We start from the raw sequence: 25,254 nt of genomic DNA, 5'->3' as shown, positions 1-25,254 counted from the left end.
GAACGGCAGAATGTCGACCAGTGTGCACTAATCGACCAGAAGCGTCAAAGCGTTGGCAGCGATGCGCTTCGGGTGCATTTGGAGAGCTTCGCAATTGAGCGGCTTGTTGGGGAGCGAGATTTACGGGCCGCCCAGCACACCGACTACGAGTTGCGACGGCTCGGGGCGGAAGTGAAGCGTGAGATGTTGATGGAGAAGTTGATGCTCTTTGAAACTACCCAGCACCATGGCCGGTTGGGCGAGGATGCGAATCAGTGGAGTAGCAAGCTGAAAGAGGTAAAAGCCAAAATCGAACGTACCGAACGTGAGGTTCAACTGTTGGAATGTCAGAACGAATCGTTACGTGACACGCTGCGAAAATATCGTGTTCCAAACGTAGAACAGATGGCTCACCGCGTGGAGGAGCTTCATCAACTCCAGACACAACTCTTCCGTCGTGTAAAGCGTGGAGTATTGGATGGCAGTATAAGAGTTCCCCAACATCACGCGAGACGCACCACCAATTGCTAGATAATTCGGTTAAACTCAATTGACCTAAATTAATCGCACACTGGTCGCGCGCGCGACGGTGAACCTGAGTACCAAATTCAATAAAGTAAGGCCCGTTCATCGTGCGCACCAGCGCACCAGTTGCAGTGAAACCGGCGGTAATCGGATTCAGTTCGCCACGATCGCGTCACGAATTGCAAAGGGTAACTAACCGTGCCACGAGTCTCGTTACCCGTGCCCTGTCCCGAACGTTGATCGTTGATCTTTGGTGACATGTTTCGGTCCACAAGGCACAAGCGTTTCTGCAGCAGCATTTGGTTGCGGGCAGCTAACAAGGTTAATGTAGGTCTTGTTAGACGGTCCTCGCGTAATACAAGCACCCCTTCCTAGGTTATTTCCCAAATGTGAAGTGTGCAGACGTGTGATGATAGCGGGATCTGGAAATAGACGCGAGCGCAATTAACACACGCTTGAGTGTGACTGTCAATGGAAGGAGTGCGAAACAATGGAATATGTTGAGTCATAGCACGTCCTGCATTATTTCAATTTATAGATTAAAAGATAGATAACAAAGTCACTCACTGTGTGGGTGTGTGAACTCAATCGATGTCAATTAAGCGTTGACTGCTATCCAGACGGGAGAACAACTTACTATCGGTTGAAGTACCAAACTGATCGAGTGCTTCCTGTACTCAAGTGTATGAGGGTTGCTTGGGGTATATTTATTATTAGCTACAATGCTCTATTTGTAAAATACTCAGCGTTACATTTGTATACCAATAGTAATGATAGGACTACTCTGTCTAGACAACTTCCAGATGCAGAATGTTGTTAGTATGTTTGTATAATATTGATAGAAATCTCAAGAATGTCTAGGTTTAAAGTTAACATAGATGCCGTTTTCGCTGTTCAAAGCGACGAACCCTTTTTGAAGTCGTACCGGAACTTCGGTGCGTGGAGTTCGCTCGAACGTAAACTCCTTCAGCAGCTGGTATATGATGGCCTTTACCTCCATCAGTGCAAAGCGCGAACCGATACAGTTTCGAGGTCCGATCCCGAACGGCAGATATGTCCCCGGTTGGATCTTATCTCGATTCGACTCGCTGAAGCGCTCTGGGTCGAATTTCTCCGGGTCCGGATAGTACTGGGGATCGTAATGCAGACCAACGATCGGGATGAACACCACCGTGCCCTTGTCGATGGTGAACTCAACACCGTCCTCATTCCGTACCACGCAATCCCGGGTGCAGATACGATCGGTGGACGGTGCGGGACTCCACTTCCGGAGTGATTCCGACACCACCATGTCCATGTACTTCATACGCTGAAGCGCTTCGTACGTTAAGGGTTGCTGTTGCAGGTCGTGCTCCGTGGCAAGAATTTCTTCCACAAGACGATCCTGAATGTCAGCGTTGAGTGTCAGCTCGTACGCTAAGAAGGTGAGACAATTAGCGACCGTATCAAACCCGGCCAGAAAGAAGATGAGACATTGGGCTACGAGTTCCATTTGGGTGAGCGTTTGCTGTTGCGGCTAATCCCCAGCGCCAACTTCGAACTCTTGTACCGTAGCAAATCCTTCTGTCAGTGATTGGTCTTGCTCCTTCTGTCTTCGCAACATGCCCTTTTTGGTCTGCATTAGGAGGTGGATCATGTCCGGCCGTACGATACCTTGCAGTTCGCGCGTTTTCTCTGTCTCCAGGACGATTTCGGCGAAGAACAAATTTAGCTCCCGATCGAACAGGTCCACTTCCAGCTTCTCCATCAGCCACGGAAACACACGGTACGCGAGAACCTTCAGCAAAACTTTGAAGCGTGCAAAGTCGATCATACGTTGCCCGTTGGTGTAGAAGCTGTTGGTAGGATCACGGAATGAATCCACCCTCAGTCCGAATGCACACGATGCTATCACATTTGTAGTGTACCGGGAGAACACTTCCTTCAGTTCGTAACACCGGCCATTCGCGCCCATTTGCTCCTTGTAGTACTGCACCATTCCTGAGCTGCAGTCGACGACCTGGGCGAACATCTGGCGCATCTTGCTACCGGTAAAGGCAGGACTGAGCGTTGCCCTCATATCACGCCACTGCTGATCCGACAGCGCAAAGAGCGTCTTCCCGAACAGCGCGATCGAATCCCGGTCTAAGTTGCTCCCGAAGATAGGCCGATGGTTTACGAAATGGTCAAAATCTTTGACGGCGATCTGCTTGATCAGGTCCGGATCGCGTACCACAAACACGGGACTGATGAGATCGAACATCCCAAACACTCTGCAAGCGGACGGCAATGAGCATGTGTAGTTCTACTGAGAGTACCAGTCTCACTTACCTTACCCGCTCGAAGCGGTTGTAGATGGAGCGCATAAAATCGTACGAAGATATCTTTCGCAACAGCAGATGACGGGTGCTTCCAAACAGTAGTTCGGACGGTAAGCAAGGGATAGGTTTACCCTCAAAGTACCGACTGTTACGGGTGATGTGCGCGTAAAACAGTCCAAGAAGCAACAGCAATAACAAAGGACTAAGCAACAGTAACGCCATAATGGTGTGTACTCTTCAGAATTCCTTGAGAGTCTTGAGTGAAGCGAGTGTCTAAAAAGACATAAACAACACAGAGAAACAGAGATTAGAATTGGGTCGTCTGCCAGCTGACTCTCTACACGCCGCAATATGACTCAGAATAAGACTTTCGACAGTGCAGTAGTTTCATTTTTATTGTCCATTTTTTGTGCAGAGATTATACATTGTTAAACGAGACAAACAAACATTCGTGCCTTCGCAATTGCTCATTGCCTTTTCCTAAATCCTCTTCCGCGGATTCAACTGCACGTAGATGCCCTTTTCTGGCTTGAGAGGAGTTAAACCTTTAGCCAACTTTACCGGAATTTGTGTACGTGCCGAGCGTTTAAACTCGTAGTTCAACAGCAAATAGTACACGATGGTTTTCACCTCCATCAAAGCGAACCGGGATGCGATGCAGTTACGTGGCCCTATTCCGAACGGAATATAGGCTCCCAATGGGATATTCTGTCGGTTCTCTTCATTGAAGCGCTCCGGATCGAAGCGATCGGGATCGGGATAGAAGTTTGGATCGTAGTGCAGGCCCGTAATGGGAATAAATACGACCGAACCCTTCGGGATAATGATTTCTGGTTCGTCTGAAATTTTGTAATCCTTGTTGCAAAGACGATCGGTACCCGGTGCCGGGTTCCATTTCCGCACTGTCTCCGAAACAACCATGTCTAGATAGCGCATGCCTTGCAGTGCGTCATAGGTGAGCGATTTACCATCCAGCGATTCCGACACTTGTCGGATCTCTTCGTACAGTCGTTGCTGAATGTCGGATGCAATGGTTATCTCGTATACAAGGAACGTTATCGTTGTGGCGAGCGTGTCGAACCCGGCCAGAAAGAACAAAAGACACTGTGCCACCATTTCACTTTCACTAAGCGGCACGGTGGTCTTTGGCAGTGCCATCTCGTCGTTTGATTCTTTTGCCGCAGCAAAGCTCTCCACTTCCTCGCGCTCTTGGGGCTGATGTCGCAGCTTTCCTTTGCTGGCTTGCATGAGCAGCTGAATGAGATCGGGCCGTACGGTGCCATGGGTTTCCCTTTCCAGAACCGACTGTCTGAACAGGTCCGTGAAGAATTCGACATGCTTGCGATCGAATATATCCAGCTGCAGTCGTGCCATCAGCTGCGGAAACAACTGGAAGCCCATCATCCGGAAGAAAACCTTCCATCGACTGAAGTTCGAAATGTCTTTTCCGTAGCGTAAGAAAACGTTCTGCTTGTCCTGGAACGAGTTGATGCGTACGCCAAACGCACAGGACGCAATAACGTCGTTCGCGAAGCTCACGAAAAGGTCCTTCATTTCGTACTCCTGTGCAGCAGGGTTTGCCAGCGACTGGACCATATTATCGCTGCACTCCACAATCATGGTAAACATCTGTCGCATTTTGCTGCCGGTAAACGTAGGACTGAGCGTGGTCCGTACGTCACGCCATCGCTGCCCGGTAAGGTTAAACAGCACTTTCGAAAACATGACCGTATAGTTGTTGGAATTGTAGCTGTCGGCCGATATCAACTGTCGGTGGTTGATGAAGTGATCAAAGTCCTTCACCGTGATGCGCTTCACTAGCTCCGGATCGCGGATGACAAACATTGGCGTTAGCATCTCGAACATGCCGAACATTCTACAAAACAAAAGAAAGGAAGACACACTTCTACTAAACGGACAACCCAAAATCTCGCGGGACATGCTTACTTTGCATCCGGGAACAGCTCGTAGTTGTAGCGTACGAACTCGTTGAACGAAATCTGCTTCATCGCCAATCGCCGATAGCTTCCGAACAGTGGCTCCACCGGTAGGCATGGTATGGGGAACTTCTCGAAGAATTTATTGTTGCTCGTCAGGTAGATGTAGAATGCGACGAGCATCGACAGGAATACAATCACAAACACTAAGTTGAGCTCCATTTTGCAACACCGTCTAGCGTTGACTACTCTACGTCCCAATAACACAATCACTCACTATTTCACTGCTTATGCGGAAAGCCCGGGAAGAAAAGAATAGAAATGTTGAAGGTATTACTATGTCAAGAACACATTAATCTTGTTTTGACTTACTCCTAGAATGAGGATTCTTTTCTTTCTGGAGATGCGCCTATCTTGCTTCACAGATCATAAATCCTTGGAGAAGTAAAACTTCCCAAAATTACTTTACAACCATTTTATTAACCCTTGTTAGTGCAATACTGATCGTTTTACAAATGTCATAGTACTAAAGATGAGATTCATGGTACATTTAAACGCGACTTCTATTCCCTTGCCCGAGATTTCAACTGTAGATAGATGCCTTTTTCCGCCTGCAAAGGGGTGAATCCTTTTCCCAGCTGTATTGGTATTTGCGTACGATCGCAACACCGAAACTCATAGTTTAGTAGCAAATGATACACGATGGCCTTCACTTCCATCAAGGCGAATCGAGATGCGATGCAGTTACGTGGTCCTATTCCGAACGGAATATAGGCTCCCAATGGAATATTCTGTCGGTTCTCTTCATTGAAGCGCTCCGGGTCGAAACGATCAGGATCGGGATAGTAACGTGCATCATGATGCAGTCCTACGATAGGGATCGACACTATAGCACCCTTGGGGATGACGACATCAGGAGCATTACCGTCACCGACCACCTTGTAATCCTGGTTGCATTGTCGATCTGAGGCTGGATTCGGTGGCCACTTCCGTAGCGTCTCCGAAACAACCATGTCTAGGTAGCGCATGCCTTGCAGTGCGTCATAGGTGAGCGATTTACCATCCAGCGATTCCGACACTTGTCGGATCTCTTCGTACAGTCGTTGCTGAATGTCGGGTGCAATCGTCACCTCGTACATTAGAAAGGACATCGAAGTGGCAATTATGTCGAAACCAGCCAAAAAGAATATCAGACATTGCGCTACCATTTCAGTCTCACTGAGCGTCACTACAGTGTCTGGCAGAATCTTCTCATCGTTGGATCCTTTCGCCGTGGCAAAGCTCTCCACTTCCTCGCGCTCTTGAGGCTGATGTCGGAGCTTTCCTTTGCTGGCTTGCATAAGTAGATGGATCATGTCTAGACGAATGATGCCATGCTGCTCACGTTCCTGGACCGACTTTTTGAATAGTTCCGTGAAGAATTCGACATGCTTGCGATCGAATATGTCTATCTCGAGCCAGTTCATCAGCTTCGGAAACACCTGGTATCCCATTATCTTGAGAAAAATATGCAGACGACCAAAGTTCGATAAATCTATACCGTTGCGGAAGAAAACGTTCTCCTTGTCCTGGAATGTGTTAACGCGTACTCCAAACGCACAGGACGCAATAACGTCATTCGTGAAGCGTATGAAAAGCTTCTTCATTTCATACCCCTCTCCGGTAGGGTGTGCCAGTGCCTGCACCATATTTTCACTGCACTCCACAATCAGTGCCAACATTTGGCGCATCTTGCTGCCGGTAAACGTGGGACTGAGCGTAGTACGCACGTTGCGCCATCGCTGCCCGGTGAGATTGAAGAGAGCCTTCGTAAATACGACGGCCGAGTTGCTGGAACTCGTGCTGTCCGCTGATATCAACTGTCGATGGTTGATGAAGTGATCAAAGTCCTTCACCGTGATGCGCTTCACTAGCTCCGGATCGCGGATGACAAACATTGGCGTTAGCATCTCGAACATGCCGTACATGCTACAAAAAACAATGACAACGACAATATAAGCAAATCTTCAATTTAGACCAATGGGCGGATGAACTTACTTTGCATCCGGGAATAGTTCATAACTTGAGCGAATGAAGCTGATTAATGAAATCCTCTTCAGTAATATCCGTCGATAGCTACCAAACAATGGCTCTACCGGTAGACATGGGATGGGATAACTCTCGAAGAATTTGTTATTGCACGTCAGGTAGAAGTACAACGCGACCAAAACCGATATAAATCCAATCACGAACACTAAGTTCACCTCCATTCTGTAACACTATTCAGGAGATTAGTCCCCGTTCTATTGCCACCATCACTGTGTTTAGTTCACCGTTGGGAACTCTGTAAAAAAAAATGAATGAAGATTGACGTTATTAATGAAACATTAATCTACGTTAACTACCAGAAATCGTGCGTTCGCGGTGAAGTTTTTTCTCCGACTAATAAGCTCTCTATCTACACAATGTTTTTGACCTTCTAGGAGGCGGTGTACATGCCCCAAACCGTCAGTGACACACACACACACACATTCAACCACAGTGTGGTCCCCTCCACCGGGTCGCCACGGTTACCATCTCCGGTTGCAAATTGAACGCAAAATGAATAATTAAACAATGCCTACTACATGATGAGCATCATCACCATGAGTGAGCTTCCCGCCTATCGCCATGTTCGTTATTAAGTCCCACCTCTGTCTGATATATCTTATCAATGGCAGCGAACACGTAGTTCATGGAGTTCAATCAATTTAGATGCCGTTTGGATTACACCTCGAGTCGGACGCACACGTCTCATACAAAACAGGAAAAAAGAGTAATCTTGGTACAACTTCTACCGGAGCCATCAGTGAATGACAGACAAGTTTTGTGTGTTTTCAAAACTGGTTAGCTTCAAATGTGTCGCTACCGTTAGTAAGACAATTTGAACGTAGAATACAATTTTTCGGCTTTGTTGTTGTTTTTTTTATAAGCGCCAAAGATAGCATAGGCTTATTTTGTGACCATAACAGAACGAGGTCGTGAGACTACATGTTGTCACTTGGATGAGTACTTCCCGATAAGCAATTTTGCCCATAAATGGCGAATTGGCATACCGATCCCCCGGTCCCCGGGAACTCCCTTACCAACTAATTAACATTAACTGATAAAGATAACAAGATTTCTTCATTTTTCTGTGATTAAGTTTTATTGAAGGTGTCCTCGGTACTGTACATTGGAGTAGCTCAGTTGCTGACTTTGCGCGGCTTAAAGCGAATCCAGATACCCTTTTCCGCAACCAGCACGGCCGGATTATGCTTCAACTTTAAAGGCACTTGTGTTTTCTCGCACCGTTCGAATGTGAAGCTCTTCAACAAATAGTAGATGACCGACTTCACCTCCATCAGTGCGAAGCGTGATCCGATACAGTTGCGCGGTCCAACTCCGAACGGCAGATACGATCCGGGGTTGATTTTGTGCCGGTTTTCCTCACTAAAGCGCTCCGGATCGAATCGCTTCGGGTCGGGGAAGTATTTCGGATCGCTATGAAAACCTGCTATCGGCACCATGACGGTGACACCCTTCTCAATTTTGAACCGTAATCCTTCGCCATCGTCGTAGGTATAGTCTCGGTTGCAGTACCGATCGACCATCGGTGCCGGTGGCCATAGACGCAAAGACTCGGACACAACCATGTCCATGTAGCGCATCTCCTGGACGGCTTCGTAAGTCAACGGTTTACCGTCGAGCTTTGCATCGACTTCTGTGATCTCCTCGTAAAGCCGGTCCTGTATCTCCGGATGTAGCATCAGCTCGTACGCCAAAAATCCCAGAGCAGTAGAGACGGTGTCAAAGCCGGCGAGGAAGAAGAGGAAGCACTGCGCAACCAGCTCCTTCTCAGACCATTCGCGTGTGATCGCCTTCTTGCCAACGGCAGATTCATGAACTGTCGCGAATCCCGCATCCTTAACGTCCGGTTCATCCCTCTGATGACCCAGCACACCTCGTCTCACCTGCATCAAAATGTTGATCATGTCATTCCGCACTATGCCCTTTTCCTCGCGAACTCGCATATTGTCCAGAATCATTGCTTGAAAATAGCGGCACATCTCCCTATCCATCAGCTCGATATCTAGCTTCAGCATCAACCGGGGCATCGTAATGAACAGCATGAAACGAATGGTGGGCCAGAATGAGGTGAAGTCCAACAGCTTCTTTCCACGCGTGTAGAAATCATTCTCTCTTTCGGAAAACGAATTCACCTGAATTCCGAACGCGATCGATGCGATCACATCGTTGGCCAAGCGCGAAAAGATGTCCTTCATCTCGTGCACCTGCTTAGTCTCGTTCTCACGCGCCTCCTTGAGAAGATGCTGCACCATACCCTGGCAACTCTGCGACATTAGCTCAAACATCTGGCGCATCTTGCTGCCGGTGAATGCCGGACTGAGGGTTGCCCTCATATCGCGCCACTTTTGTCCCCGCAGCATGAACAGCGAGTTGAGGAACATGTTGTCGGAGCCTATCGTATCGTGCTCGTTGGGCAGGAACGGCGTGTGGTCGGTGAAGTAGTCAAAATCCTTTACCCCGATCTGCTTCACACATTCAAGATCGCGCAGTATCAGGTTCGGGGTTAGCAAGTCGTACAGGCCAAACACTCTTTAACGTTGAGGAGAATCAAAACAATGATTAGTCGAACAGTAGTTAGTAGTTTTACCTCATATATTTCCATCACTTACTTTGCCTCCGGGAAGGTATTGTACACCTTTTCGACGTGCTTGATCACATCCCGCTGGCGTAACATAATGGGTGCAGAGCTACCAAACAGGAAGGTGGGCTTCAGGTGTGGGTACGGTTTGTCCAGAAAATAGCGGTACCGGCTGCGTACGTAGTAGTACAGCAAGCCCAGAATTGCGGCAATAGCCGCCATTGTCACCGTGTCGTACGCCATTGTACTGCTGCTGTTGACACTGCTGCCTGAAAGAAACTGACCGGCAGTGTGAGAGGTGAATATAGTTTGAACTTTTTATTTGGCTTCGACGCCGCACCGGCTCTCGTTGGTTTGATAATGGCAGCAACATGTGTGAGTGTCGTTTAACGAACGTTGTATTCTAAGAGATTAGATTAGATGCCGTCGGTACACACTTCAACACTCGGTATGATGACAGACAACAAAACATCAAGTGTTTACTGTAGGCGTTGATATGGTAACCACTGACGCTAGTAGGAATATCTACATTTTTTATATTTTCCCACTCTTCGACAGCTTCTATAGCTGAAGTTCACTCGTCACGAAGTTGCAATATTGTAGACATACCCGGATCTTTGCACATATTCGGTCTGATGAAGACTCAAAATGACTTAATTGTCGCTGAAGTTAAGCTACATCAGCTAGATCACATGTTGAGCCAACAATGGGGCAAGTGAGTTGCTCAAATGATTAAAGCAACCGCACTACAAAAACACCAGACACCACAACTTTCAATCACTTACTTGACTTATTTCGATAGCTGATGAATAAGCAGATCTGATATTGAGCTTTACGTCCGTTCTGTCAAACGCGTTATTGAGCACTAACAAGCGGCAAGTTGTCCGAAAAAGGCGCTAGTCGTCCAGCGTTATGAATGGCGGTGTAGCGTTAGACGTGAGAAGATAACACAGGCTTATTTCATGACCATAACAGAACGAGGTCGTGTGACAAGACGTTATCATTTGGTATGGTTGGCAATTTTAGATAAGCCTGTTTTGGGCACAAATTTCCGTAAATAGATCCCCGGGACAGATTTTTTTTATCAACTAATCAACATAAATTGATAATGATAAGAACATTTCCTCGTTTTTTTAATATTCAATTTTATTGAAACTGTTTTGTTCGCTTTTGTTAAATATTGAATTTTCTTAATTATCTACTTTACGCGGCTTAAATCGAATCCAGTTCCCATTTTCGGCGACTAGAACAGCCGGATTATGCTTCAACTTTAAAGGTATTTGCGTTTTATCGGAACGTTCGAATGTGAAGCTCTTCAACAAATAGTAGATGACCGACTTCACCTCCATCAGTGCGAAGCGTGATCCGATACAGTTGCGCGGTCCAACTCCAAACGGCAGATACGATCCGGGGTTGATTTTGTGCCGGTTTTCCTCACTAAAGCGCTCCGGATCGAATCGCTTCGGGTCGGGGAAGTATTTCGGATCGCTATGAAAACCTGCTATCGGCACCATGACGGTGACACCCTTCTCAATTTTGAACCGTAATCCTTCGCCATCGTCGTAGGTATAGTCTCGGTTGCAGTACCGATCGACCATCGGTGCCGGTGGCCATAGACGCAAAGACTCGGACACAACCATGTCCATGTAGCGCATCTCCTGGACGGCTTCGTAAGTCAACGGTTTACCGTCGAGCTTTGCATCGACTTCTGTGATCTCCTCGTAAAGCCGGTCCTGTATCTCCGGATGTAGCATCAGCTCGTACGCCAAAAATCCCAGAGCAGTAGAGACGGTGTCAAAGCCGGCGAGGAAGAAGAGGAAGCACTGCGCAACCAGCTCCTTCTCAGACCATTCGCGTGTGATCGCCTTCTTGCCAACGGCAGATTCATGAACTGTCGCGAATCCCGCATCCTTAACGTCCGGTTCATCCCTCTGATGACCCAGCACACCTCGTCTCACCTGCATCAAAATGTTGATCATGTCATTCCGCACTATGCCCTTTTCCTCGCGAACTCGCATATTGTCCAGAATCATTGCTTGAAAATAGCGGCACATCTCCCTATCCATCAGCTCGATATCTAGCTTCAGCATCAACCGGGGCATCGTAATGAACAGCATGAAACGAATGGTGGGCCAGAATGAGGTGAAGTCCAACAGCTTCTTTCCACGCGTGTAGAAATCATTCTCTCTTTCGGAAAACGAATTCACCTGAATTCCGAACGCGATCGATGCGATCACATCGTTGGCCAAGCGCGAAAAGATGTCCTTCATCTCGTGCACCTGCTTAGTCTCGTTCTCACGCGCCTCCTTGAGAAGATGCTGCACCATACCCTGGCAACTCTGCGACATTAGCTCAAACATCTGGCGCATCTTGCTGCCGGTGAATGCCGGACTGAGGGTTGCCCTCATATCGCGCCACTTTTGTCCCCGCAGCATGAACAGCGAGTTGAGGAACATGTTGTCGGAGCCTATCGTATCGTGCTCGTTGGGCAGGAACGGCGTGTGGTCGGTGAAGTAGTCAAAATCCTTTACCCCGATCTGCTTCACACATTCAAGATCGCGCAGTATCAGGTTCGGGGTTAGCAAGTCGTACAGGCCAAACACTCTTTAACGTTGAGGAGAATCAAAACAATGATTAGTCGAACAGTAGTTAGTAGTTTTACCTCATATATTTCCATCACTTACTTTGCCTCCGGGAAGGTATTGTACACCTTTTCGACGTGCTTGATCACATCCCGCTGGCGTAACATAATGGGTGCAGAGCTACCAAACAGGAAGGTGGGCTTCAGGTGTGGGTACGGTTTGTCCAGAAAATAGCGGTACCGGCTGCGTACGTAGTAGTACAGCAAGCCCAGAATTGCGGCAATAGCCGCCATTGTCACCGTGTCGAACGCCATTGTACTGCTGCTGTTGACACTGCTGCCTGAAAGAAACTGACCGGCAGTGTGAGAGGTGAATATAGTTTGAACTTTTTATTTGGCTTCGACGCCGCACCGGCTCTCGTTGGTTTGATAATGGCAGCAACATGTGTGAGTGTCGTTTAACGTACGTTGTATTCTAAGAGATTAGATTAGATGCCGTCGGTACACACTTCAACACTCGGTATGATGACAGACAACAAAACATCAAGTGTTTACTGTAGGCGTTGATATGGTAACCACTGACGCTAGTAGGGATATCTACATTTTTTATATTTTCCCACTCTTCGACAGCTTCTATAGCTGAAGTTCACTCGTCACGAAGTTGCAATATTGTAGACATACCCGGATCTTTGCACATATTCGGTCTGATGAAGACTCAAAATGACTTAATTGTCGCTGAAGTTAAGCTACATCAGCTAGATCACATGTTGAGCCAACAATGGGGCAAGTGAGTTGCTCAAATGATTAAAGCAACCGCACTACAAAAACATCAGACACCACAACTTTCAATCACTTACTTGACTTATTTCGATAGCTGATGAATAAGCAGATCTGATATTGAGCTTTACGTCCGTTCTGTCAAACGCGTTATTCAGCACTAACAAGCGGCAAGTTGTCCGAAAAAGGCGCTAGTCGTCCAGCGTTATGAATGGCGGTGTAGCGTTAGACGTGAGAAGATAACACAGGCTTATTTCATGACCATAACAGAACGAGGTCGTGTGACAAGACGTTATCATTTGGTATGGTTGGCAATTTTAGATAAGCCTGTTTTGGGCACAAATTTCCGTAAATAGATCCCCGGGACAGATTTTTTTTATCAACTAATCAACATAAATTGATAATGATAAGAACATTTCCTCGTTTTTTTTTTTTATATTCAATTTTATTGAAAGAGCTTTGTTCGCTTTTGTTAAATATTGAATTTTCTTAATTATCTACTTTACGCGGCTTAAATCGAATCCAGTTCCCATTTTCGGCGACTAGAACAGCCGGATTATGCTTCAACTTTAAAGGTATTTGCGTTTTATCGGAACGTTCGAATGTGAAGCTCTTCAACAAATAGTAGATGACCGACTTCACCTCCATCAGTGCGAAGCGTGATCCGATACAGTTGCGCGGTCCAACTCCAAACGGCAGATACACTCCCGGGTTAATATTGTGCCGGTTTTCCTCACTAAAGCGCTCTGGGTCGAATCGGGTCGGGTCGGGGAAGTATTTCGGATCGCTGTGTAAGCCCGCTACCGGTATCATGACGGTGCGTCCTTTCTCGATCTTGAACCGTAACCCTTCGCCATCGTCGAATGTGTAGTCTCGGGTGCAGTACCGTTCAACCATCGGTGCCGGTGGCCATAGACGCAAAGACTCGGACACAACCATGTCCATGTAGCGCATCTCCTGGACGGCTTCGTAAGTCAACGGTTTACCGTCGAGCTTTGCATCGACCTCTGTGATCTCCTCGTAAAGCCGGTCCTGTATCTCCGGATGCAACATCAGCTCGTACGCCAGAAATCCCAGCGCAGTAGAGACGGTGTCAAAGCCGGCGAGGAAGAACAGGAAGCACTGCGCAACCAGCTCCTTCTCAGACCATTCGCGTGTGATCGCCTTCTTGCCAACGGCAGATTCATGCACTGTCGCGAATCCCGCATCCTTAACGTCCGGTTCGTCTCGCTGATGACCCAGCACACCTCGCTTCACCTGCATCAAAATGTTGATCATGTCATTACGCACTATGCCCTTTTCCTCGCGAATTCGCATATTGTCCATAATCATGGCATGGAAATGCTGACACATCTCCTTATCCATCAGCTCGATATTTAACTTCAGCATCAGCCGAGGCATCATGAGAAACAGCATAAAACGAATGCTCGCCCAAAATGATCCAAAATTCGTCAGCTTCTTTCCACGCGTGTAGAAATCATTCTCTCTTTCGGAAAACGAATTCACCTGAATTCCGAACGCGATCGATGCGATCACATCGTTGGCCAAGCGCGTGAAGATGTCCTTCATCTCGTGCACCTGCTTGCTCTCGTCCTCACGCGCCTCCTTGAGAAGATGTTGCGCCATACCCTGGCAGCTCTGCGACACTAGCTCAAACATCTGGCGCATCTTGCTGCCGGTGAACGCCGGGCTGAGTGTGGCCCTCATATCGCGCCACTTTTGTCCACGCAACAAAAACAACGAGTTGAGGAACATGTTGTCCGATTCCATAATATCATGTTCATTCTTCACGAACGGTGTGTGATCGGTGAAGTAGTCAAAATCCTTTACTCCGATCTGTTTCACGCACTCCGGATCGCGCAGTAGCAGGTTCGGGGTAAGCAAGTCGTACGCACCAACCACTCTTTAGTGTGAAGAATCCAATCGTTAATTAGTGAAACGGTAATGATAATTCCGCCTTCTCACATCCCATAACTTACTTTGCATCCGGATAGATGTTATAGAGTATCTTAATGTGCTCAATCATGTCTCGCTGGCGTAATATCATGGGACCGGCGCTACCGAGCAGGAAGGTGGGCTTCATGTGTGGGTACGGTTTGTCCAGAAAATAACGGTACCGGCTGCGTACGTAGTAGTACAGCAAGCTCAGAATTGCGGCAATAGCCGCCATCGTCACCGTGTCGTACGCCATTGTGTTATCTAGGCTAGTGCTTTTGACCTAACCGCTTTTCTGAGGAGAGAAACTGGTTTTCACTTTTTGTTTGGCTTCCAATCCGCACCGGCTGTCGTTGGTTTAATAATGAAAGCAATATGTGGAGGCGTCGTGTAAGAGACGCGCTACACTCAAAGATTAGATTAGGTGCTTCAGTAAACATTTAAACTCTTGGCTTAATAGACAACAAATCGTCCATTTCTTTTATGGCACTAAAGATACATCTAATATAACTGCTTAAAATAATAATTTTAATCTATATCACTCTTCGACTACAGAAACTGTATGGTTGATATTCACACATCTGCGTTATATACCTTTAAAACATGAATTTAACAGCGTCTTGGGAACTGTAATTTGCCTACTGCTCAACAGTTATTAATAACATCTCGTACGATACATCGGAACCGAATCATATTACGACGCAAAACCAAGAATCGATCGGTGAGGCGACAAAGACCCGGCACGCACATCGTACATTCCGCTGGTGATGATCTCACTTTTTGGACAAACAATGCGCAAAGCGGGAGAAAACCAATGCGAGGGCAAACTGTTGTGTATTCGAGTTGAATACAAGTAAAACAGCTTCCGGCCCATAGATAACACTGCAAAAAACACGAGACACAACATCCAATATTCACACTTTTATGCACTTACTTGACTTATTCTGACTGCTGATGAATGGAAAATACTGCTGTTAGACGGACTGCGTTTTACGTCCGCACGGTCAAACGCGTTGTCCAGAACTAACCAGCGGCAAACAGTCCGGAATATGCGTTAGTTCCCCCAGTGTTGATTAATGACGGCGTAGCGTTAGACGCACACACGTCTATCGCACGGTTTGTATTGATGTGACCTTCAAACAGTGCGCGCCTTCCCGGATGCCATGCATGGAACGGAGTGGGAGGACTATAATTTGAATGTGTATTTTGAGAAGATGGAAGATGGGTTGGTGGGCAACGTTGATACACAAAACTGACTCAGCATATTTTTTTCGGGAGTGTTAATTTCGGTTGACGAATGATAGACAGAGACCGATGTGCGGGGTTTTCTTCTTTCCAACCGTAATCTAATAATTACTGGCGAAGCGAACCGCAAACGTTCGTTGGTCATATTGTAACCACAAAACTAGAACGCAAAACTACAGTCTAATTGGATGATTATATATTATGTTGATCATTTCAACTTATAAAAACGACAGATATTAAAATTATCACCAGTGCTGTATTGTTGCGTTGTACCATTTTAACTGCTTCTGGACTGGAACTCCAACCAAACCCCGTGCTCAGTTTGGAACTGTGTGGATGATTTTTTCAATTTTAATGGAATCTGCGTTTTGGTGTACGGTTTTACGTGGAAATGAAGCAACAGATAGTAGAGGACCACCTTCGCCTCCATCAGGGCAAATCGGGAACCTGTAAACGTCGTAGAACAAAGCTCTAAAGTAAAAGGAGGTCTGCTGTTCGAGCAATCAAACTTACCAATACAATTACGTGGTCCTGCACCAAACGGTAGGTACGTGCCAGTTTGAATCGTTTTCTTGTTTTCCTCATTGAACCGTTCCGGATCAAAACGTTCCGGATTGGGGAAATATTTCGGATCAAAGTGTATACCAACAACGGGTATAAAGATCAGCGAACCCTTCTCAATAGTGAACTTCACACCTTGTCCATCATCGTACTGGTAATCCCGGACACACTCCCGATTTAGCACTGTACCAATGGGCCATCGGCGAAGTGTTTCCGAAACAACCATGTCAAGATACGGTAACGATTGCAGCTTTTCGTAGCTAAGCGTTTTTCCTTCCTCAAGCGACTGTTCCGATTCGCGCACTTCCTCAAACAACCGTGCCTGGATATCGTCGTTAACTGCCAGCTCGTACAGCGCAAACGACAACGTCCAGGAGATGGTTTCGAAACCGGCAAAGAAGAATATAAACGCTTGCGCGATCAACTCCGTGTCGGTCCAGACACGGTCATGAGCACGTCGCCCAACGTGTGACTCCTCAACAGTGGCAAATCCTTCGGCCGTTGTCGTCTCCTGCTTTGGTTCTTCTGTCTGCTGATGCTTCAGACTACCCTTCTTCGCTTGCATCAAAAGCTCGATCATGTCCGGCCGGAATATGCCCTTCTCCTCGCGTATTCGCATCGTCTCCAGTATCGTGTCGCGGAAGAACCGATTCTCTTCAGGAGTAAGAAAGTCAATGTTCAACCGCATCATGAGCTTCGGTGCGAAGGTAAAGCCAATCATTTTTATCGCTTTAGCGAACGACTGTTGATTAGTGACCGACCGGGCCACGGTGATGAACTGGTTGCCTGGATCGCGGAACGAATCCACCTTTATGCCGAAAGCGGCCGTTCCGATGACATCGTTGGCGAAGCGCGTCATCACGTCTTTCATCTCTAGCTGCAAACCGGCACCACCAGCTGACCGAGCCTTCTGTTCTTCCGACCGGAAATGTGCGACCATCGTTTGGCCACATTCGGCAATCAATGCGAACATCAGCCGCATCTTGCTGCCGGTAAAGGCCGGGCTGAGTGTCGCTCTCATGTCACGCCACTTTTGTCCACGCAGCGCCACAAGCGAATTGGTCAGAAGCAGGTGGCTAGTGTTCTCCTCTGTTTGCTCCAATCCGGTGGTCATATGGTCGACAAAGTAATCAAAATCCTTCACTGTTATCTGTTTCACCAGGTCTGGATCACGCACAACATACGCTGGCTGACGAATATTGAACATACCATGTATTCTATTCCAGATAAGGAGGAAAACGGAGTAAGATAACAAACCAGTCAGTGTCATCATTTAAAAGGCAATGGCTTTTATCACTCTCTTACCTTCCATTGGGGAACGCATCGTATAGATTTTTGAAGTGCTCAAACAATGTCACTTTCTTCATAAGAATCGGGCCAGCATTGCCAAACGGGAACGATGGCTTTAGGAACGGGATTGGTTTGTCCGCAAAGTAGAAGTAATTTTTCGTATAGTACCGGTAAGCCGCCACAAACAAGCCGACCACAAGGGCCAGCGTTATTAAGCTGATCTCCATACTGAAACTGTGAAGCGTGGCTTGCCTTGATGACTCACACACTCTCTGACAATTTTTTCGCTGCTTCTTCTATGACTACTTTGTCCGGCCGTTTGTTGTGTACTGAATGTTGGGCAACTGTCCGTTGCCTTTATATTCACTCTATATTCGTATCTGCCTTCACAAACACCAGCAACAAGTGTGTCGCTTTGCGAATAAAGATTACAAATCGACGTGAGAGGTTCATTCCATTTTGGGGAGAAATAACCGGTGCCAACTGTGGTTCGTAGATAGGCACTTCTCGTGTGGGAGCGTGTGTGCCCCGCATTATCTTGTATTGGTTTCGTTCCATTCATGTTTTCTCACGTTCTTTTTACTTGCAAATACCAGCACATCTCCCTATCCATCTAACTTCAGCATTAGCCGAGGTATCGTAATAAACAGCATGCAACAAATGTTTGGCCAGAATGAGGTAAAGTCCAACAGCTACTTCCCATGCGTATAGAAAGCATTATTCTGCTCGGAAACCGAATTCACCTGAATACCGAACGTGATCGATGCGATCCCATCGTTGGCGAAATTATGTCCTTCGTATCGTACACCTGGAGTGGAGTTCGCGCCTCCTTGGAAGCCATACATGCAACGGAATGGGAGAACTAAAATTTGAATGGCCGATGTGTGGATTTTTCTTCTTTCCAACCGTAATCTAATAATTACTGGCGAAGCGAACCGCAAACGTTCGTTGGTCATATTGAAACCACAACACTAGAACGCAAAACCACAGTCTGATTGGATGATTATATATTATGTTGATCAGTTTAACTTACAAAAACGACAGATATTAAAATTATCACCAGTGCAGTATTGTTGCGTTGTACCATTTTAACTGCTTCTCGACTGGAACTCCAACCAAACCCCGTGCTCAGTTTGTAACTGTGTGGATGATTTTTTCAATTTTAATGGAATCTGCGTTTTGGCGTACGGTTTTACGTGGAAATGAAGCAACAGATAGTAGAGGACCACCTTCGCCTCCATCAGGGCAAATCGGGAACCTGTAAACGTCGTAGAACAAAGGTCTATAGTAAAAGGAGGACTGCTGTTCGAGCAATCAAACTTACCAATACAATTACGTGGTCCTGCACCAAACGGTAGGTACGTGCCAGTTTGAATCGTTTTCTTGTTTTCCTCATTGAACCGTTCTGGGTCGAAACGTTCCGGATCGGGGAAATATTTCGCGTCAAAATGCATACCAACGATGGGTATGTAGATATGCGCTCCCTTCTCCATGGTAAACTTCACACCCTGTCCATCATCGTATTGATAGTCCCGGACACACTCCCGATTTAGCAACATAGCAATGGGCCATTTGCGAAGTGTTTCCGAAACAACCATGTCAAGATACGGTAACGACTGCAGCTTTTCGTAGCTAAGCGTTTTTCCTTCCTCAAGCGACTGTTCCGATTCGCGCACTTCCTCAAACAACCGTGCCTGGATATCGTCGTTAACTGCCAGCTCGTACAGCGCAAACGACAACGTCCAGGAGATGGTTTCGAAACCGGCAAAGAAGAATATAAACGCTTGCGCGATCAACTCCGTGTCGGTCCAGACACGGTCATGAGCACGTCGCCCAACGTGTGACTCCTCAACAGTGGCAAATCCTTCGGCCGTTGTCGTCTCCTGCTTTGGTTCTACTGTCTGCTGATGCTTCAGACTACCCTTCTTCGCTTGCATCAAAAGCTCGATCATGTCCGGCCGGAAGATACCCTTCTCCTCGCGTATTCGCATCGTCTCCAGTATCGTGTCGCGGAAGAACCGCTTCTCTTCCGGAGTAAGAAAGTCAATGTCCCACCGCATCATAAGTTTTGGAGCGATGGTATAGCCTATCATTTTTAACGCTTTAACAAACGATATTTGATTAGTGACCGACCGGGCCACGGTGATGAACTCATTGGTTGGATCGCGGAACGAATCCACCTTTATTCCGAAAGCCGCCGTTCCGATGACATCGTTGGCGAAGCGCGTCATCACGTCTTTCATCTCTAGCTGCAAACCGGCACCACCAGCTGACCGAGCCTTCTGTTCTTCCGACCGGAAATGTGCGACCATCGTTTGGCCACATTCGGCAATCAATGCGAACATCAGCCGCATCTTGCTGCCGGTAAAGGCCGGGCTGAGTGTCGCTCTCATGTCACGCCACTTTTGTCCACGCAGCGCCACAAGCGAATTGCTCAGAAGCAGGTGGCTAGTGTTCTCCTCTGTTTGCTCCAATCCGGTAGGAACATGGTCGACAAAGTAATCAAAATCCTTCACTGTGATTTGTTTCACCAGGTCTGGATCACGAACAACATATGCCGGCTGACGCAAATTGAATATACCGTGTATTCTATTCCATATAAGGAGAAAATTGGGGTTAAAAGATAACAAACCATACCAGTGGCTTTAACAATCTCTTACCTTCCATTGGGGAACGCATTGTATAGATTTTTGAAGTGCTCAAACAATGTCACTTTCTTCATAATAATCGGGCCAGCATTGCCAAACGGGAACGATGGCTTTAGGAACGGGATTGGTTTGTCCGCAAAGTAGAAGTAATTTTTCGTATAGTACCGGTAAGCCGCCACAAACAAGCCGACCACAAGGGCCAGCGTTATTAAGCTGATCTCCATACTGAAACTGTGAAGCGTGGCTTGCCTTGATGACTCACACACTCTCTGACAATTTTTTCGCTGCTTCTTCTATGACTACTTTGTCCGGCCGTTTGTTGTGTACTGAATGTTGGGCAAACACAACTGCCTGTTTCGTTTATATTCACTCTACATTCGTATCTGCCTTCACAAACACCAGCAACAAGTGTGTCGCTTTGCGAATAAAGATTACACATCGACGCGAGAGGCCCATAACATTTTGGGGAGAAATAACCGGCGTCAAAGTAGTTCGTAGATAGGCACTTCTCGTGTAGGAGCTTGTGTATGTGTGTCCCTCTAGTACCATGTGTTGGTTTCGTTCCATTCATGTTTTCTAACGTTCTTTTGTTGGTTTTTTATCTTTCTTCCAGACCAAACATCCACCGCCACACTGCCTCGGTACGGTCAATCATGGCACGATGATGACGTTTCTCCACATCACCATCCTAGTTGGCATCGGAATTCGATGCGCAAGAAGCACCTGATCGAGTTGCCCGAACAGGAGATCATCGAACTCAACCCGTCCGAAAATACAGCAGCGGCAACCCTATCCAGTGCTGATAGCAATGATTCTCTATCCGGGAACAATGAATTGTGTTCCATCACTACGCTACCAATGGATGAAATGCCGGAAAGGGAGACACTGGGCGTTATATCTTCGTTGGTGGTTGCACTACCACCCTCACCGATACCGTTTGTCGAACGAACCGATCGGGAGCAGATTGTAGCATCCGCGCCACCTGCCTCGGTTTCATCTTCTCCTGCTCCATCACAACTGCTAGAAACCGATCTGGATGGAATCGGGCAGGAACGACCGCTACGCCAAACAGGACGTCGGGCACAATCACAGCCACGCATCGGATCCATTACGGTTGTGCGGGATGCTACCACGAACGAGCTCATCATATGCACGAACAGTGTACCAGGAACTCCTACGGCACCGCCATTAGAGGACCTGAGACCGTCGCACCAAGCCAACCATCATCATCACCAGCATCACGATGGACGGTATACGGGCGAGTCGGAAGGCAGTTCGATAGGCAGCTCTCGGAACCCGAGCCCGGTGTCACTGCTATCTACGACAACTACCTGTAGCTCGATAGCATCGGGTACTGATAACGCCACCGATAGGTACTTGTTTTACACGTTGCTTTCCACTCCCAAGGAACTCCAAAAAAGGAAATACACTCACATGAATCACCTCGGGCTTCTACCATCCGGTGTGGTTGATGTTAGTGTTGCAACATTTGGCGTTATTTCACCACCGCTTGCAAGAGTGTGTAAATAAAAATCTGTTTACTCTCACTCAGGGATGACTTTGCACAAATGCCCATGGTCGATCACCAGATTTCGGTATGGGAATGTTTGACTGCAAATAAGACGTCATTACGACGTTACCTTTTTTTCTTTACCGGCACAACAACCGCAAGAGTTCCAGGTCTGCCATTTCTGAATTTCTTTGGCTTTATTTACCCGTAGCTGGAGAGTCAGTTCTGCGTACGGGAGTTTGGTACGGATGGTACTTTAGACCGGCTTTTAAGTGTGAAGACCGGCAACGTTACCAAATACGTTACGTGTACGTTACCAGACATTTAGTTACCGTTAATGTCATTTTGTGTCTCTAAATATTTATTTACTTACTTATCCGGCGTTGTAACCTTCTTCGGTTTTCGCCTGCTGCAGGAGTCGCAGGAGTCACGATCGACGAAGTCCACGTCTTAGAGGCGTAAGTGAGAACTGGAACGATATAAGTTCCATATAATCCCAGCCTCGTTTGTCTAGATTATCGAAGTTTCCTTGGACTAAAGAAAGACCAATTGCCAGTCGGAACCCTAGCGCGTATCTTAACATCAATGTTGTTGTCGGTGCTGACTTTTGACCCAAGCTAGGTGAAATTTTGGACGACTTCTAACGTGTGCTCACCTATTTGTACGTCACTGCTGCGTAAGTTACGATTTGTTAGCAGGACTACTGGTGGCACTACCCACCATTAACTTAGTTCTCTAAAGACACTTTCTTACTTCTTGCTTTCTACCCTTTTCTCATACCCGATGGCAAATACCGCGGAAAACGACCGTCTTCGCACCAAAACGTTCACCAGTCGATTTTCTACACTGCAATTAAAAATTCCTTTGCTGCCTAGGTTACATTCAGCGCCTAGTTTTATGCCATGCACTGTAGCGAGAGGCGAATACAGTGTGCCGTTGTTGTTACCGTGGCAACCACAATTAAACAAACTTGCCTCAACTTTGCTGCACTTTGAAGCATATTGATATTTTCCCACCAATGCAGCGCTAGTAGGCATCGTCGTGACGTGGAAAGTGCTGCATGGCACAAGTTATTACGCACGGCACCGCCAGACATGACCTAGTCCTTGACATTGGCCAAAAGAAACCGGAAGTGCATCGGTGATACAAACGCAACCAGCGAAGGTGCCAACATGTTTTACAACTGTGGTGCAAAAGCTTCGGTCTTTACGGTGCCATTTAACGATCTGTAATGAGATATAAGAATTTGGTAAGAGTTGAACAACGTAGAATACTAATGTTACCGATTTGTCTTGTTTGCAGAGCACACCGTGTATCGGAACCTCCGCTAGATGGATCTACGGATGTGGGTTCCTACTCTAGGAACAGTGATGCAAGGGAGGATCTCAACACCGTTCTTAGTTCGGTTCCCTCGCGCTCATCAGCCGGCGGTCAAAGACTTCGTGACAGCTCAACCAACTCCACTACACAAAGTACGCAGGTGGAAGAACCACCCGGAACATCGTCCGGACCGGAAGATCGCACTGTGCCCGGTGAGGACGAGTCGGAGGTCGATGCTAGCCCTCAGCGTAGCAGCCGCCGCAGTGATGGCCGTCCGAAGGCACGTTGGCCACATGCCGTCTCGCGCTCACTAGCGACCACCTTCTGCACGCTGGGCCTGTTCAACATATCACGCTTTGCCGTGTTTAGCGTCCATTTCGGAGCCAACTTTGTCGTGCAGTTTTTGATCTTCTCGCTCCTGTTCGGCATACCGATGCTGTGGCTGCAGATGGTACTCGGTGCTCGGATTCGTGGCGGCCCCGTTACGATGTGGCGCATCAGCCCTATCTGTAAGGGTATCGGCATCGCGCTGCTAGTCGCCCAGGCCCTCATCACGCTGTACTCGGCGATCTCGCTTGCCTGGGTGTTGGTGTACTTCCGGGATGCGTTCATCATGCGCAACGAAAAGTACCGCTGGCAGGAACCGTTCCTACCCTATCGTGGTGTTGTTGACCAGGACAACCAATCCTACCGGCTACCGGACACGGTGGCAGATTACTTCAACGGTGTGGTACTGCAACGTTACTATCTCGCACACCAAGCATCGTCGATTCCGGTCGGATACGGTACACGCAATCTGTCACCATCGGCGACGACTTCCCGCACCAGCGGCATTGGAGCAATACGCTTCCAGCTGGCATTCAATATGGCCATCCTGTGGACGCTCGTGTTCGTGACCCTGTGCCGTGGCATACGCTCGCTAGGGAAGATCGTCATAGGGGTGTTTCTCGGTGCGTTCGTTGCCCTAGCCGTGGTTTGCGCAAAGTTCCTCACGTTCATCAATTACGACAGCGTGCAAAACATTTTCCCGTCGACGGATTGGCAGGATTTTTTCCTTAACTCACGCAGCTGGACGAGCGCGGCACAGGAAACCTTCCTAACGTGGGGTCTGCTCGGGGTGTCTATCTACGCGATCAACTGTCGAAGTAATCGGAAGGGAAGCTGCAATGTGCGGACGCGTCGAGAGCTACGTCGGGACGCATTTCTGGTCGCGTTCATCACACTCGTCGTACTGATTCTGGCCGCCGTACTGGGTAGTGCCTGTGTGCAGATACTGAACAGCCGGGGATACTACTATTTTCCGGGATCGTACGGTAAGTGATGTGATGAGCTCTACCAGACCCTTTACACTCGCGGTAACAGGAATCTCAAAAAATGTCTCAAATCTTCAAAATCTTTTACAGGACTCTGTGATGTATCAAAAATCTTCTAAATTTTACAACTCTTTAAACATTCATTTTGTTGCCAATGACTTATTAATTTATAGTAAACTAATCTCCAAACATTCATGGAGCCTTTGTAGTGTTGGATGAATCTGAATCTCTGTTTCATTCTATTCTATCTTCTAAGAATCATCAACCATACAAGATTTTTGACCTCCTTCTATGAGTCTGTAAACCCCGCTATCAACCCAACTTTAGGCTCTGAGGATTCCTTTGAGGAGTCGATTTCTGATATGAATCACTGCTGATTGAAGATTCAGATGAATGACTCTTTTCACAACATTCATTAAGCAAAACACAAATCTATTGATATTATGGAGTTATTTTTAGATAGAATCCTTGTCTACAGATATTCATTAATCTTTGAAGATAATTGAAAGAACTCATAAACCATTAGAAGTTCATGAATCTTGAGGAATACATAACTAATTTAAAATTCGCCAATGTTTAAAGGGACACGAACCTTCGAAGACTCATGCATCTTTAAAGAGATGGACCATGATTCAAATGACTCTTCATTTGCACCTTCATATGAGTG

General features: G+C 47.2%; 6 protein-coding genes and 1 pseudogene across 6 annotated transcripts in view; 1 reads left to right on the top strand and 6 right to left on the bottom strand.

Moving 5' to 3' along the window:
* Window positions 1-25,254, top strand: part of LOC128709573 (sodium-dependent transporter bedraggled) — a 29,918-nt gene that overhangs the window by 2,730 nt on the left and 1,934 nt on the right. The window contains exons 2-3 of the mRNA XM_053804580.1: window positions 21,058-21,817; window positions 23,257-24,587. Coding sequence (XP_053660555.1) covers window positions 21,058-21,817; window positions 23,257-24,587 — 2,091 coding nt within the window. The remainder of the gene's footprint in view (window positions 1-21,057; window positions 21,818-23,256; window positions 24,588-25,254) is intronic.
* Window positions 1,352-3,026, bottom strand: LOC128709580 (probable cytochrome P450 9f2; annotated as a pseudogene).
* LOC128709579 (probable cytochrome P450 9f2) lies at window positions 7,945-9,650 on the bottom strand. Its single transcript, XM_053804585.1, has 2 exons — window positions 9,439-9,650; window positions 7,945-9,358 (listed from the first exon to the last, which is right to left on the bottom strand). Exons 1-2 carry the CDS (start codon window positions 9,648-9,650, stop codon window positions 7,945-7,947), a joined length of 1,626 nt encoding a protein of 541 aa, XP_053660560.1.
* Window positions 10,598-12,303, bottom strand: LOC128709576 (probable cytochrome P450 9f2). The gene is made up of 2 exons (XM_053804583.1): window positions 12,092-12,303; window positions 10,598-12,011 (listed from the first exon to the last, which is right to left on the bottom strand). The coding sequence occupies exons 1-2, from the start codon at window positions 12,301-12,303 to the stop codon at window positions 10,598-10,600; spliced, it is 1,626 nt and encodes a 541-aa protein (XP_053660558.1).
* Window positions 13,255-14,956, bottom strand: LOC128709577 (probable cytochrome P450 9f2). The gene is made up of 2 exons (XM_053804584.1): window positions 14,745-14,956; window positions 13,255-14,668 (listed from the first exon to the last, which is right to left on the bottom strand). The coding sequence occupies exons 1-2, from the start codon at window positions 14,954-14,956 to the stop codon at window positions 13,255-13,257; spliced, it is 1,626 nt and encodes a 541-aa protein (XP_053660559.1).
* On the bottom strand, window positions 16,223-18,023 carry LOC128709574 (cytochrome P450 9e2-like). Its single transcript, XM_053804581.1, has 3 exons — window positions 17,812-18,023; window positions 16,459-17,723; window positions 16,223-16,392 (listed from the first exon to the last, which is right to left on the bottom strand). The coding sequence occupies exons 1-3, from the start codon at window positions 18,021-18,023 to the stop codon at window positions 16,223-16,225; spliced, it is 1,647 nt and encodes a 548-aa protein (XP_053660556.1).
* On the bottom strand, window positions 18,885-20,668 carry LOC128709575 (cytochrome P450 9e2-like). The gene is made up of 3 exons (XM_053804582.1): window positions 20,457-20,668; window positions 19,121-20,385; window positions 18,885-19,054 (listed from the first exon to the last, which is right to left on the bottom strand). Exons 1-3 carry the CDS (start codon window positions 20,666-20,668, stop codon window positions 18,885-18,887), a joined length of 1,647 nt encoding a protein of 548 aa, XP_053660557.1.

This window comes from Anopheles marshallii, chromosome 2, assembly GCF_943734725.1.
Source record: "Anopheles marshallii chromosome 2, idAnoMarsDA_429_01, whole genome shotgun sequence".
Classification (NCBI taxonomy): domain Eukaryota; kingdom Metazoa; phylum Arthropoda; class Insecta; order Diptera; family Culicidae; genus Anopheles; species Anopheles marshallii.
This window is presented reverse-complemented; position numbering and strand designations above follow the sequence as displayed.